We start from the raw sequence: 15791 nt of genomic DNA on the forward strand, positions 1-15791 counted from the left end.
GGGGAAACTTTACCCTTTGTAATTATTGGGTCGAAAGGACTGCATCTGAGAGTGATGTGTCTTTTTCGCTGGCACAGGAGCATTAGGCAAGTATGTCGACTTACCTGCGGTAGCCGCAGAAACTAACGTATCCAGCCCATCTCCAAACAAGGCCTCACCTTCATACGGGAGAGCCTCCATATTCCTTTTGTAATCTGCGCCAGCATTCCATTGGCAAATCCACAACACCCTCCGTGCTGAGATCGCCATGGTAGCGGCTCTTGATCCCAAGAGACCAATAGCTTTCATGGCTTCTAGCATTTACGCAGCAGCGTCTTTGATATGACCTAACGTTAGGAGTATCTTGTCTCTATCTATTGTGTCAATGTCTGATGACAAGAATTCTGACCACTTTTCAATAGCACTACTCACCCACGCACAGGCAATGGTAGGCCTGAGTAGTGTCCCATTGGCCACATAAATAGATTACAACGTATTCTCTAACTTGTGGTCTATCGGTTCCTTAAGTGAAGCCGTCCCAGGCGCAGGGAAAATCACCTTGTTAGTTAACCGTGACAGGGCACTGTCTAAAATGTGGGGTGACTCCCACCCTGTCCTGTCCTCTGCAGGTAAAGGGTAAGCTGCCTTAATTATTTTGGGAATCTGAAACTTTTTCTCGGGCCAAAACAGACTCCCTCAAAGAGACTGTTCAGCTCATGAGATGGAGGGAAAGTTACATTAATTTACTTTCCTTTATTAAAGTAAGCCTTCTCCTGTGGTAGAGGAGGGGGCTCCGTAACTTCTAACACCTCCTTTATAGCAACAATCATGTATTGAATGTTTTTCGCTAACTTTGGATCCATTCCCCTGGAATCACTAGTGTCGACACAGGAATCAGAGTCCGTGTCGGTATCAGTTTGTACTACTTGTGCAAATGACCTTTTATGTGACCCAGAGGGGTCCCCTGTGGATGAAAAGGCAGTACTATTAAAAATCGCATCTTCAACAGATTTTTTTTTTTTTTCATTTTTCTGCATGAGACTCAGACTTATCCAATCTCTTACTGATATGATTGATTCACACTATCACATAATTCTTTCACCCAGTCAGGCTCTTGGTGTGACGGCAGCGCCATCACCTTACAACTCTGTGTCCCTGAAATGGCTCCCACAGAGGAAGAGCTCCCTGTCTCAGACATGTCACACACGTGCACAATCACACCACAGACACTCCGGGGCTTAAAGGGGACAGACCCACAGTAAAATCTGTCAGAGGGACACAGAAAGGAATTGCCAGTCCACAACTCAGCGCCTAAAGAAAAAATCCCTGTGTCGTGTACTTTTTACACAGAGACAAAAATCCCTGTGTCGCGTACTTTGTACACAGAGACTTTCCGCGCTATATATATTGCCAATAGTAGGTTATAGTACCACAATATACACTTTCCCCCCTTTTTTGCACCCTGATACTAGAATCAGAAGTTGAGAGGAGGATCAGCGTTTCTTCCCCTGCTTTTTGCTGGAAGAAAATGACGCTGAGCAGTGTGCTGGCTGCCTGAGGAAGATGCCCCGCCCCCTGCAATTGCACATTTTTCCTCAGGTATTGAACTAGATATTTATACTGGCGGGGGTGTAGGACTGTGCCACAGCATCATATGCCACCTTTTGCCAGTGAGAGTAGGTTTCTTGCTGCCCAGGGCGCCCCCCCTCCCCCCGCGCCCTGCACCCTGCTGTGCACTGTGTTATGGATAGCATGTTCGCGCAGCGTTCCCGCTCGCTGCGCGGTACCTTAAGCCGTCACGATGACCAGAGATCCCTCTCTGCAGACCTCCGGTAATACTACTCACCAGTCTTCTGAATCCTGGCTCTGTTAGGGGGGTGACGGCATGCTGTGGGAGTGAGCGCATAGCCGCAGCTAGTGTTCAGTACCCTTCAGGAGCTAATGGTGTCCTGTCAGCAGAAGCAGAGCCATGAAACTCTTTAGGAAGTTGGTTCCTACTTCTTCTCCCTAAGTCCCACGAAGCAGGGAGACTGTTGCCAGCAGCCTCCCTGTAAATAAAAAAACTAACATTAGTGGGCACATTTTCTGAGGTCTGGAGGAGGGGCATAGAGGGAGGAGCCAGTTCACACTCTGAAGAAGTCTTAAAGTGTCCATGGCTCCTGCGGAACCGTCTATACTCCATGGTACTGAAATGGACCCCAGCATCCTCTAGGATGTATGAGAAATTATGAATTCTATTCAAATAATAGGAGATAATAGTATAGCTAAAGGAATCAACTTAAACATCAGAGGAACCATGTGATAACAATTAGAATTAGAGCATCTTATGTTCTGTGACTATGTCTCCTAGTATGTAAATCCTTGGCAGATGTGTTTATAGCCGTACATAAAATAAATTGCTTTGCCAAGTATACATTACTTTATCACCTGTAAGACGTATGCATATTTGGTATATGATGTATATTTTATGTACATTCTTTTGACAGTATCATTTAAAAATAGAATTAGAATCATCACATGATTTTATCACCTTGCAGTCTATGAACTCAAAGCTACTGTATGTTCTCTGCAACTACTTTGCTGCACAATTTCTTTATAGCTGTAACCAGGGCACAGCGACCTTTTTGATTGGGGGGGGGGTCTAATTTCTTTATTAGCTCCCCTATATCACTGAATGTTGCACCCCGGGACCCTACTCTGGGCTGGTCCCAGAGTAGGGGCCAGCCCACAGTAACTAGCCGCACACTGTAGGGATTGGAGCTGGGTGCTGGGGGGCAGAGGGCCCTGGAGGTTGGCGGAAAAGGGCTGTGAGGAGGGAGGAGGTGGAGCACCCAGGAAGGGTATTCTCTCACTCCTGACACTGCCCGTATTAACTGTAGATGGTATCCACACTGCGACACTTGACCCAGTCCTTTGACTGGCACCTCTCAAATATTGGGGAGGGGGCAAGCTGTATAATGTGGAACAGTGTCCAATGCCATATGTGGATTGCACAAAAAGTACCAATCTTCTTTCTTAAGTAATTTCATAATACAGATTAAGGTCAGGAAAACATGAGTGTTATGCAGTACTAGTTGAGCTACCCGTTTTTTTTTTTCGTGCGGGAGTTTCTGATTTTCACAGTTCTAAATATAAATGAGTATTAAAAATGTGGTGTATATATATATATATATATATATATATATATACAGAGAGAGAGAGAGATGTAAATTTGAGACATCTTAATGTAAGTAAATAATAATCCATGGTTCTTGGCGTTACCCGAGGAATGCCCATAGCAGGTATGGTAAAAAGTGACAGGACCATTTTTGTAGTTTATTAAATTCTACACACTGGAGGTGCAATCCAAATACTGATCTGATTGTCCGTTTGGGCGTTATCATTCACGCATCGGTGATGACGTCATGTCAACCCCTTTGTTATCCCCTTATTAGAAGTTTATTAAAATTCTAATTACGTCGTTTTCCTATTTCCCACCTGAAGAATACCTGTATTAAATTTTTAGCTTTTTAACATATTGGGAAGTAAGAGAACTAGTGATGAGTCAGTCAGTCAGTAGGTGAGTAAGTGAGGGCTTTCTCATTTATATATATAGATTATGATATTAAAGGGGAGATGTATTAAACCTTCCACTGAGATAAAGTAAAGAAGTTGCCCATAGCCACTAATTAGCTTCTAGCTATAATTTATCTAGCACTGTCTATAAAATGGCTTTTAGAAGCTAATTGGCTACTACAGGCAACTTCTCCACTTTATCCCCCTATATGAGTATTCTTTATTACTATTATTATCACAATTAAAATGAGAGAACAGACTTTTAAAGCACTAGAAGCTAGCATCAACAATCCCTTTGATCATCTCTATTTTCTATGTATGGTATCATGGGCGAATCAATAGAGGAGGTGACCCATGTAAAGTCTCCTTTGATTTTGAGTCTACTGTGAATTTGCAGGTCTCCAGGAAAATGGTGTGGCGGCCATTTTCCCAGCATTTTCCCTACTGTATATGCGCAAAGTGTTATGAAGATGTCCTCCGCAACATTTTTCTGGTGCTTTTGTACTGCTGCTGCCGACACGGGACTCCAGAAATGTAAGTATTGAAGAAACTGGTGCAGGGTGTGAGATGTGGATCCACCTTCACCTAGGGGCCTGTGTGCACCCTGCACCCATTATAGATATGACACTGTGCCATATATGCATTGACCAAACAGGTGATGTATCTAAATGGACCATATAAAATATGCATGCATGAAGATTTTAAAACAAAAGGGTGAATAAATCTGAAATAATGTATACAAGATGGTTATCTTTACAGTACACTACATTTCCCACAATAATCTAAAATGTACAATATCTTAGCAGCTGTATTTGTTGTGAATTGTCATGCGTGCCATTTACTAACCATTCACCTGAAGGATGTGTGTCTGGTAGAGGTCATCGTAGCCATAAGCATGGCATGTGTAATTGCCCATATGAATGGTTGTTACCTTGGTGATGTATAAGGAATTATCTTCTCCAAAATCCTGTGAACAGAAAATAACACAGTAGTTATTATTTCTGAAACAGAGTTTAGAAAGTGAAAGCTAACATGTGATTGATTGCTTATTTCTAAAGTGCAATCTTGCAACTTGTATTTTAATTACTGTACAACTGACACTGTACACAAAATGATAACTGCATTAAGCATGTATATAAGTGTTCTAGGCACCAAGGTGAGGTAAAATTAGAGATATGTGCTCGACCATTTTTGCTGGATTTGTATTTGGCTCTGGTTCGTCGTCCGGCTTTGGATTTGCCAAACTCTCCGTGACTGCCTTAAGATTTGGATTAAAAAAGAAAAAAGTTGACAAAGCTAAAATCACATAATTTAAGCCTTTTTTTGTTCCTAGCAGTGCCGGCTCCAGGCATGTTCGAGTCGAGCGACCGCGCAGTGTGCCACCCTTAAAGGGCGCCGCACGCTGGCGCCGACATGTTGGAGCCTGGAGCCGGCCCTGTCCTATGCCAAACTCCGTGGTCTGTGCTGTGGCTGTGCGCACTGTTGGTGTCTGATGTCAGACACCGGCGCCGAACAGCGCGCACCGCACAGATCACTTGCAGCACAGGCGCCGCACAGCGAGCCCGCATACGGCAGCACTCCCCCTCCCTCATCGCCGGCACAGCAGGTACTCTGGGGGCATATCTGGCACTGTGAGGGCATTAATGTGTCTGGCACTGTGGGGGTCATTTATCTGGCACTGTGGGCATTAATGTATCTGGCACTGTGGGGGGCATTAATGTATCTGGCATTGTGGGGTCATTTATCTATCTGGCACTGTGGGGGCATATCTGGCACTGGGGGCATTAATGTATCTGGCACTGTGGGGGGCATTAATGTATCTGGCACTGTGGGGGCATTAATGTATCTGGCACTGTGGGGGCATATCTGGCACTGGGGGCATTAATGTATATGGCACTGTGGGGGCATATCAGGCACTGTGGGGTGCATTAATGTATCTGGCACTGTGGGGGCATATCAGGCACTGTGGGGGGCATTAATGTATCTGGCACTGTGGGGGCCATTAATGTATCTGGCACTGTGGGGGGCATTAATGTATCTGGCACTGTGGGGTCATTTATCCATCTGTCACTGTGGGGGCATATCTAGCACTGGGGGCATTTATGTATCTGGCACTGTGGGGGCATTTATGCATTTGGCACTGTTGGGGCATTTATGTATCTGGCACTGCTGGGGGGGCATGTCGTGCATCTGGCACATCTGGGGGGCATATCATGTGTAGCTGGCACGTCTGGGGGGCATATCATGTGCATCTGGCACGTCTGGGGGGGGGCATATCATGTGCATCTGGCACGTCTGGGGGGGCATGTCATGTGCATCTGGCACTGCTGGGGGGGCATGTTATGTGCATCTGGCACTGCTGGGGGGGCATGTCATGTGCATCTGGCACTGCTGGGGGGCATGTCATGTGCATCTGGCACTGCTGGGGGGCATGTCATGTGCATCTGGAACTGCTGGTGGGGCATATCATATGCATCTGGCACTGCTGAGTGGCATGTCATGTGCATCTGGCACTGCTGAGTGGCATGTCATGTGCATCTGGCACTGCTGAGTGGCATGTCATGTGCATCTGGCACTGCTGGAGGGGCATGTCATGTGCATATGGCACTGCTGGGAGGGCATGTCATGCATCTGGCCCTTCTGGGGGGCATATCATGTGTAGCTGGCACGGCAGGGGGGCATGTCATGTGCATCTGGCACTGATGGGGGGCATGCCTAAGGCGCGCACTGTCCATGATTTTGCCAGGGGAGCAGCAAGCATTACGGTATACACATAATTTTGCCCTTCTGACTTAAAAATGTGCCCTCCCGAATGCAAAATGTGCCCTCCCCGTGATCAGCACCCTGCCCTAAAAAAATCCTAGAGTGAACACTATCATGTGTAGCTGGGGAGCATTTCATGTTTAGCTGGGGGGCATGTCATGTGTAGCTGGCACTGCTGGGGGGCATGTCATGTGTAGCTGGCGCTGCTAGGGGGCATGTCATGTGTAGCTGGCACTGCTGGGGGCATGTCATGTGTAGCTGGCACTGCTGCGGGGCATGTCATGTGTAGCTGGCACTGCACTACTGGAGACATTATGTGTATCTGGCACTATACTGGAGACATTGTGTGTAAGGAACACTACTGTGGCTGTTATGTGTAAGGCTGCTAATTGTGTGCGTAGAGGGGGTGTGAAAATATATTTATTTATAGTTTGATAATATGAAGTTGTGAGACCACGCCCACTTTTCCAGGAGATCATGCCCACTTTTTCAGGAGCGCGCACGCATAGAGGATGGGAGGGGGCGCTTTTAAATTTTCTCGCTCAGGGTGCTAGTAGGCCTGGAGCCGGCCCTGGTTCCTAGAGTATTATTAACCTCAATAACATTAATTTCCAGTCATTGCCAGTCAATTTTGACCACCTCACAGCTCAGTTTTCACCAATATTGGCCAAAGGCTGTAGCGAGCTGGCTGGTTACTAAGTGACAGAGCAGCGGCACAAACACACGGCAGTTTATAGCACATAAAACATTGCCACACACTGCATAAAATCACAGGGTTTATAGATGCATGTGAACAAAATGCACTTGATTAAAGTGCACCAATCAACCAAAAGCAGTAGATATATAATTTTTTCTATTTTTAAACCTGCAGCTCGGTTCCATGGGCTTATAAATGCACCAAGTACTAAAACAATAGGTATATTATATATATTCTATTTTTCTATTTTAAAACCTGCAGCATGGTTCCAACTGCTTGGATCGCAGGACTTATAAGCACATCAACCACAGCAAGCAACAGTTTTATCTTTAATTGATCTAATGTATCATAAATAACTAAAGTAAATATCTGACATGTCTCTCTACAATGTTGCATATTTATTCTTATTCATGTTATGCCACATGGTAGTACACCTTATTCACATTACACCACATGGAAGAGCACCTTATAAACGTTATGCCATACAATAGTCCTGTATGCACCGTATCCCACACAGTAAAGCCCCTTATACACAATCCATAACACAGTAGTGCCCTTATACACATTATTCCAAACAGTAGTACACCTTATAGCTCTTTGCTTCCCATCACCTAAATAATTATTTGATCCTCATTGTGATTGGTGCGCAACAGCTGCTTCTGGCTGACTGCTGGCCTGTTGCAAAGTTCAAATAGCCCCTCCTACCTATTAGCTTGCAGTTGGCACCAACCTTAAACTGGCACCACACCAAATTGCCCAGTGCCCTCTTGCTCTGCTTACCCCGCTTACTGCATTGTGCCATCCCTGCCCACTGCTCCGTGATCATTGCTCACTGTCTCTCCCCTCTGTGTCACTCCTGTCTGTCAGCCCATCCCCTTTAGACTGTAAGCTCTGACAAGCAGAGCCTTCTTCCCTTTAGTGCTTTTTCATAGCTCACTTATACCATCATCTCCTCTCTTTCAATGTCACTTAACCCCTGCTGCTTATTGGAGTATTATGACTGCTGATGGAGCAGTCATAATAGTGTATGCGACTGATGTATGAACTACATCCACCTCTTGAGAAACACTCAGGACCGGCACTACCCGCTCAGCAAAGTGATGCAGAGCAGGCAGGCGCCAGGCTAGAGAGGCGCTCTCCCTGCTCTGCATCCCTGTGCTGATGTCCCTGCTGCTGCTGCTGCTACCGGCCGCTGCACCTGTCACTCTAGGGCAGCAGTGCCAGCAGCATAAAGCCTCCTCTCCCCCTCCCCTGTGACAGTGCAGGGTGCGGGAACTAAAAAAAGGGGAGGGGCTACATGGGGGTAAGGGGTGGAGCTACACAGGGCCAGGCTGCAGTGTCAGGAATCGACTTACCGCTGTTATGTCTGTCCGCCGGAGCGGACTCCGTCCGGGGTCACTGCATGTTGCTGTCACCTGTCACCCTGCTCGTAGATACCATCTCAGGCCTGGGAGCGCCCCTGGAGTCAACGGGCGTGTGGGCGCGCCGCGTCCCAGCCGGGCCGCGTCATGGGCGCCGCCATGACAGTTTTCCCCAGTGTAAGTGCGGCAGCCAATCCGGAGCTTGGCCGCACCTCCTCGTCTCACTCCAGCCAATACCTGCCGGTCAGGGGGTATATCAGGAGCTGCAGGGTGAGTCAGAGGTTGTCCTGAACTTTGTGTCACTCCTGCGACCCGTGTGTCTGGACCTGTTCTCCTGTTCCTCCGTGTTCCAGGATATTTCTCCTGATCCTCCGTGCTCCTGGATATTCTTCTGTACCTGTTACTTCCGTGGAACTACAAGTACCAGCACCAGCAATACCTTTCTGGCTTCACACCTTCTACACCTGCAGTGTGCTCCAGCCTACAGCAGTAGAGACTCCCTCTCCAGGTGCATTCCGTCATCTCACCTGTGATTCAGCCTGCATGCTGATTGTGCACTTCCAACAGCACAGTGAACATTACCATCCAGTCTCCTGCATTGCTACCAGGTTTGCTACCATTATTCCACCTCTGCTGGCTCCACGTTTTAATTACTCTGGTTCCATTTCTGCATTACAAACTCTGCCATAGACTTTCAGTTTCAAACCATATTATATCATTGCCATTACCATTGCCGTTACCATTGTCATTTCCATTGCATTCGTTTGTTTTACTTTCTGCTGCATTATTATCTGGACTTTCTGTTATTAATAAATCTACATTGTGCACATGCGCAGAAACCCAATACTGCCTCCTCACTTCATTCCACCTACCTCCACTGACCCACTAGCGCCCCCTCCGGGGACACAAACTAAACCGACTCTGACAGTAAGTTCAGGAGCGATGGACTCGGACGGTGGTCAGAGTGTGGGGTCAGGGGCCTTACAAAACCTGGTCTCCCGTTTGGATGGACAAGAGGCTGTGCAGCAGCAGATCTTCCAGTTTCTGCAAGGGATGTCCTCCCGGATTGATACGTTACAACAATCTCTGCTAAGTGCGCCTGCACCTCCAGTTCCTGTTACCCCTGCACATGCAAGTGTAGGGGGTTCTTCTTCTCCGGCTGCATCTGCTCCTGTATCTCGTTTGCACCTGCCTGTGCCTAGCAGGTATGATGGCAGTCCGAAGTTATGCCGTGGGTTCCTCAACCAGTGTGAAGTCCAGTTTGAACTTTTACCTCATAATTTTCCCACGCCAAGATCCAAGGTTGCTTATATCATTTCACTGCTCTCTGGATCAGCCCTGAGCTGGGTGTCTCCTCTATGGGAACGTGCCGACCCGTTGATGAACAACTATGCTGAGTTTGTTTCCATCTTCAGACGCATCTTCGATGAACCGGGTCGTGCAACATCAGCCTCCGCAGATCTTCTCCAGCTCCGTCAAGGGACTCGCAGTATGGGCCAATACGTCATCCAGTTCCAGACGCTAGCCGCAGAGATCCAGTGGAATAATCAAGCCTTGGTAGCAGCTTTCTGGCATGGACTCTCGGAGAGGATAAAAGTTGAACTGGCAACCCGTGATATCCCTGTGCAATTACCAGAATTAATCTCCCTATGTATCAAATTGGACTCTCGCATCCGCGAACGCAATAGTGAGCGTGCTCGTGCTGAGTGTCGCAAACCAAGAATGGTACCTCCTGTACAGTTTCAGCCTCCACCTTCTGACGAGCCTATGCAAATTAATAGGTCCCGCTTAACCTCTGAGGAGCGGTCAAGGAGACTTCGTGAGAGACTGTGTCTTTATTGTGCGGCAGTAGGTCACCAAATAAATTCTTGTCCAGTGCGTTCGGGAAACGCCAGATCCTGACTTGTAGGGGAGGAGTCAAGTTGGGATCTTTCAAGCAAGCTCCTTCAACCCAAGATTTAATTCTTCCTGTGACCTTAGAGACGGCGGCTGGACTCCAATCTGCAACTGCGTTGGTAGACTGTGGTGCAGCGGGGAATTTCATCACTCAAGCTGCGGTAGACAAGTTTCATCTGCCGGTCTATGAACTTCCATATCCAGTCTACATCACGGCAGTTGATGGTAGTCGTATTTCTAAGGGGTATATCACTCAACAAACCCGGCCAGTGATACTGGGGGTTGGGTTCCTGCATTCTGAGTTAATAAAATTTCTAGTTATTCCTCAGGCAACTCAGGAGATTGTGTTAGGTATGCCCTGGCTCCAGCTACATAACCCACAGATTGATTGGGCTACCTTACAACTAACTGCTTGGGGTTCTCATTGCCGTCAGTCCTGTTTAGCCCAAGTTGTTCCTGTCAAGACTTCTGAAATCAAGACCCAGTCTACTCTTCCTATGGCCTATCAAGATTTCGCCGACGTCTTCAGCGAGAAGGCCGCGGATGTCCTGCCGCCCCATAGAGAGTGGGATTGCCCCATCGACCTCATTCCTGGCAAAAAACCACCTAGGGGGCGCACCTACCCGTTATCTGTTCCTGAAACCGAAGCAATGAGCGAATACATCAAAGAAAACCTACTGAAAGGATTCATCCATCCCTTATCATCACCTGCTGGGGCAGGTTTCTTTTTTGTTAAAAAGAAAGATGGAGGACTACGTCCATGTATTGACTACCGGGGACTTAATGATATTACAGTTAAGAACAGCTACCCGTTACCTCTTATTACCGAGTTATTTGATAGAGTCAAAGGAGCCCGCATCTTCACCAAGTTAGATCTCCGCGGTGCCTATAATCTCATCAGAATCCGCAGCGGTGACGAATGGAAGACAGCTTTCAATACTCGGGATGGCCATTACGAGTACCTGGTAATGCCATTCGGGTTGAGCAATGCTCCAGCAGTGTTTCAACACTTTGTTAATGAAATTTTCCGTGACGTTCTGTACAAGTATCTCGTTGTTTACCTGGACGATATCCTCATCTTCTCTCAAGACCTCCCTTCTCATCGTCTCCAAGTCCGTGAAGTCCTCCGACGTCTTCGTGAGAATTGTCTTTACGGCAAATTATCTAAGTGTACCTTTGAGGTTACCTCCATACCCTTCCTGGGGTATATAATTTCTGGATCGGATCTCCAGATGGACCCGGCAAAATTGGAAGCTATTGCCAATTGGTCCATTCCGAACACTCTCAAGTCTATTCAACGATTCCTGGGCTTTGCCAATTATTATAGGAAATTCATCCGAGGCTTTTCAACTCTCATTGCTCCTATTACTAGCTTAACTCGGAAAGGGGCAGATCATTCCAACTGGTCAGAAGATGCCCTGGCTGCGTTTCAAAAAATCAAGATGGCTTTTGTTACCGCTCCAGTTTTGTTACAGCCCGATATTAATAAGCCATTCGAGTTGGAGGTGGATGCTTCCACAGTAGGAGTGGGAGCTGTTCTCTCTCAGATGGGAGCTGACGGGAAGATTCATCCCTGTGGATTCTTTTCCCGTAAATTTCTTCCTGCAGAAGTTAATTATTCCATCGGAGATCAAGAGCTTCTGGCGATTAAACTGGCCCTTGAGGAATGGAGGTATCTCCTGGAAGGGGCGAAGTTTCCATTTAATATCTATACGGATCATAAAAACCTGCTCTACTTGAAGGCAGCTCAGTGCCTTAATCCTCGCCAGTCCCGATGGGCTATGTTCTTCTCCCGTTTTAATTTCAAGCTCCATTTCCGCCCAGGTTCTCAGAATACCAAAGCAGATGCCTTGTCTCGATCCATGGAATCTGAGGACGAGATATCCGATCCAGTACCACGCTCCATCCTGGACCCTGTTGCTTTTGCTTCTTCACAAGTTTCTCCAGCTCCGCCTCCTGGTAAGACTTTTGTTGCTCCTGAACTCCGTTCTAAGTTGTTGTCTTGGGCTCATCAGTCTAAATTTACTGGGCATCCTGGTGTCCTAAAGACTTTTAAATTTCTCTCTGAAACATACTGGTGGCCGAAGATGAAAGTCGACATCAAAGACTTTGTGGCGTCTTGCCCTAAATGTGTGCAGCACAAAACTCCTCGTCAGTCTCCAGCAGGTCAGTTACAGCCATTATCCATTCCCAGCCGTCCTTGGTCACATCTGTCTATGGATTTCATCTCTGACCTTCCCTCCTCCCAAGGATTCAATACCATCTGGGTAGTGGTCGACAGATTTACCAAAATGGCTCATTTTGTTCCACTCCAAGGACTTCCTTCCGCTCCAAAACTGGCTCAAATCTTCCTACGGGAGATTTTCCGTTTACATGGACTACCCACTGAAATAATATCTGACCGTGGAGTTCAGTTTGTGGCAAGGTTTTGGAGAGCTCTCTGTTCTGCCATGCAGGTCCATCTCAAGTTCTCGTCAGCGTATCATCCTCAGACGAATGGGCAGACAGAGAGGGTAAACCAGGAGTTGGAAACTTTCCTGAGACTGTACATATCATCTTCCCAAGATGACTGGGTAGATTTGCTACCGTGGGCTGAATTCGCTCACAATTTCCGCTACCACACAGCTACTGAAACTACTCCGTTCTTCGCTGTTTATGGGCAGCATCCACGAGTTCCTGATTTTCAAGACCTTCCTAGCATCGATGTCCCTGCTGCCACTACTGTCCTCAGTCAGTTCTCAACAATCTGGAGGAAGATTCATACTTCACTCAAAAAGGCTTCTGCCCGGTACAAATTCTTTGCCGACCGCAAGAGACGTGCAGTTCCCAGCTTGAAACCTGGGGATAAAGTCTGGCTGTCAACCCGGAATCTTCGTCTTAAAGTGCCTTCGATGAAGTTTGCACCACGCTTCATTGGTCCTTTCTCCATTGAAAGAGTTCTAAATCCTGTGGCTTACAAGCTCAAGTTACCCTCTTCATTGCGTATTCCTAATGCTTTCCATGTCTCTCTCCTCAGACCATTAGTCCTAAATCGCTTCCAAAGAGCTCTTCCAGCTGGCCCCAGCATTCCAACTCAGCGGGGCATAGAGTTCGAGATAGAGAAGATCCTGGACTCCCGTCACCGGTATGGTCGTCTGCAATATCTCATCGACTGGGCCGTCTATGGTCCTGAGGAGAGGAGCTGGGTGAACTCTGCTGATGTCCACGCTCCCAGGTTGGTCCGTGTTTTCCACAGGTCTCATCCTTCCAAGCCACGTGGGTGTTCGGTGCCCACCCATAAGGGAGGGGGTACTGTCAGGAATCGACTTACCGCTGTTATGTCTGTCCGCCGGAGCGGACTCCGTCCGGGGTCACTGCATGTTGCTGTCACCTGTCACCCTGCTCGTGGATACCATCTCAGGCCTGGGAGCGCCCCTGGAGTCAACGGGCGTGTGGGCGCGCCGCGTCCCAGCCGGGCCGCGTCATGGGCGCCGCCATGACAGTTTTCCCCAGTGTAAGTGCGGCAGCCAATCCGGAGCTTGGCCGCACCTCCTCGTCTCACTCCAGCCAATACCTGCCGGTCAGGGGGTATATCAGGAGCTGCAGGGTGAGTCAGAGGTTGTCCTGAACTTTGTGTCACTCCTGCGACCCGTGTGTCTGGACCTGTTCTCCTGTTCCTCCGTGTTCCAGGATATTTCTCCTGATCCTCCGTGCTCCTGGATATTCTTCTGTACCTGTTACTTCCGTGGAACTACAAGTACCAGCACCAGCAATACCTTTCTGGCTTCACACCTTCTACACCTGCAGTGTGCTCCAGCCTACAGCAGTAGAGACTCCCTCTCCAGGTGCATTCCGTCATCTCACCTGTGATTCAGCCTGCATGCTGATTGTGCACTTCCAACAGCACAGTGAACATTACCATCCAGTCTCCTGCATTGCTACCAGGTTTGCTACCTTTATTCCACCTCTGCTGGCTCCACGTTTTAATTACTCTGGTTCCATTTCTGCATTACAAACTCTGCCATAGACTTTCAGTTTCAAACCATATTATATCATTGCCATTACCATTGCCGTTACCATTGTCATTTCCATTGCATTCGTTTGTTTTACTTTCTGCTGCATTATTATCTGGACTTTCTGTTATTAATAAATCTACATTGTGCACATGCGCAGAAACCCAATACTGCCTCCTCACTTCATTCCACCTACCTCCACTGACCCACTAGCGCCCCCTCCGGGGACACAAACTAAACCGACTCTGACATGCAGCCTGCTACACAGGAGAATGAGGTGCTACAGCTCTGGCAGTCAGACTTCCTTAGGTAAGTGGATGGAAAGAGAGTAAGTGAGTGAGAAAGTGTAAGTGTGTGTGAGTGTGTGTGTGTGTGTTTGTGTATGTGTGTGTATGTGTAAGTGTGACTGTGTGGGCATAATGTCTATAAGAGTCACTACTACAGGGGGCATTGTGTGTATAAGCATCACTGCTACAGGGGGCTAAGTGTCACCACTGCAGGGAGTGTTACGTGTGTAAGCATCACTGCTACAGGGTTCGTTAAGTGTATAAGCGTCACTGCTACAGGGGGCATTACGTGTGTAAGCATCACTACTGCAGGGGATGTTATGTGTGTAAGCATCACTACTACCGGAAGCGTTGTGTGTGTAAGCGTCACTACTACAGGGGGCGTTACGTGTGTAAGTGTCACTACTACAGGGGGCATTGCGTGTGTAAGTGGCAGAACTACCATGGGTATTATGTGTATAATCGGCACTACTACAGGGGGCATTATGTGTATAAGTGGCACTATTACAGAGGGCATTATATGCAATAACGGCACCACTACAAGGGGTATTATGTATAAGCTGCACTACTACTGGGGGAAATATGTATAGGCAGCACCACTACTGGGGGCATTATGTATAAGCGGCACCACTACTAGGGGCATTATGTATAAGCAGCACCATTACTGGGGACATAATGTATAAGCGGCACCAGTACTGGGGGCATTATGTGTATAAGCTGCACCACTACTGGGACATTATGTATAAGCGGCACCAGTACTGGGGGCATTATGTGTATAAGCGGCACCACTACTGGGACATTATGTATAAGCGGCACCAGTACTGGGGGCATTATGTGTATAAGCGGCACCACTACTGGGACATTATGTATAAGTGGCACCAGTACTGGGGGCATTATGTGTATAAGCAGCACCACTACTGGGACATTATGTATAAGCGGCACCAGTACTGGGGGCTTTATGTGTATAAGCAGCACTACTACTTGCTGTGTAATGTGAATAAGATTGTGCTACTGTGTGGCGTAATTTGAAATGGAGGTACTATTGTGTGGCCACAACCCTTCCTTGTGAGACCACACCCCTTTTTTGGTGCACGTCGAACCTACGTGCTGTCCATTTGTAAAGTACGGAAGAGCGTAAATTTATAGTGTGCAGGGGGGCACCGAACACCCTAGCACCAGCCCTGGAAACACTGTAGTATTGACAGTTATAAAAAGAAAAACTATAAAATCCCAATCCAATTTATAAGAAAGGTGTGTTGAC

General features: G+C 47.5%; 1 protein-coding gene across 2 annotated transcripts in view; it reads right to left on the reverse strand.

The window, feature by feature from the left end:
* The window catches only part of FSTL4 (follistatin like 4), a 759591-nt gene that overhangs the window by 212786 nt on the left and 531014 nt on the right, over nucleotides 1–15791 (reverse strand). For both annotated transcript variants that reach the window (XM_063928295.1, XM_063928296.1), the window contains exon 4: nucleotides 4381–4501. In XM_063928295.1, the coding sequence (XP_063784365.1) occupies nucleotides 4381–4501 (121 nt within the window). The remainder of the gene's footprint in view (nucleotides 1–4380; nucleotides 4502–15791) is intronic.

The sequence above is a fragment of the Pseudophryne corroboree genome, chromosome 6 (assembly GCF_028390025.1).
Source record: "Pseudophryne corroboree isolate aPseCor3 chromosome 6, aPseCor3.hap2, whole genome shotgun sequence".
Taxonomy (NCBI): domain Eukaryota; kingdom Metazoa; phylum Chordata; class Amphibia; order Anura; family Myobatrachidae; genus Pseudophryne; species Pseudophryne corroboree.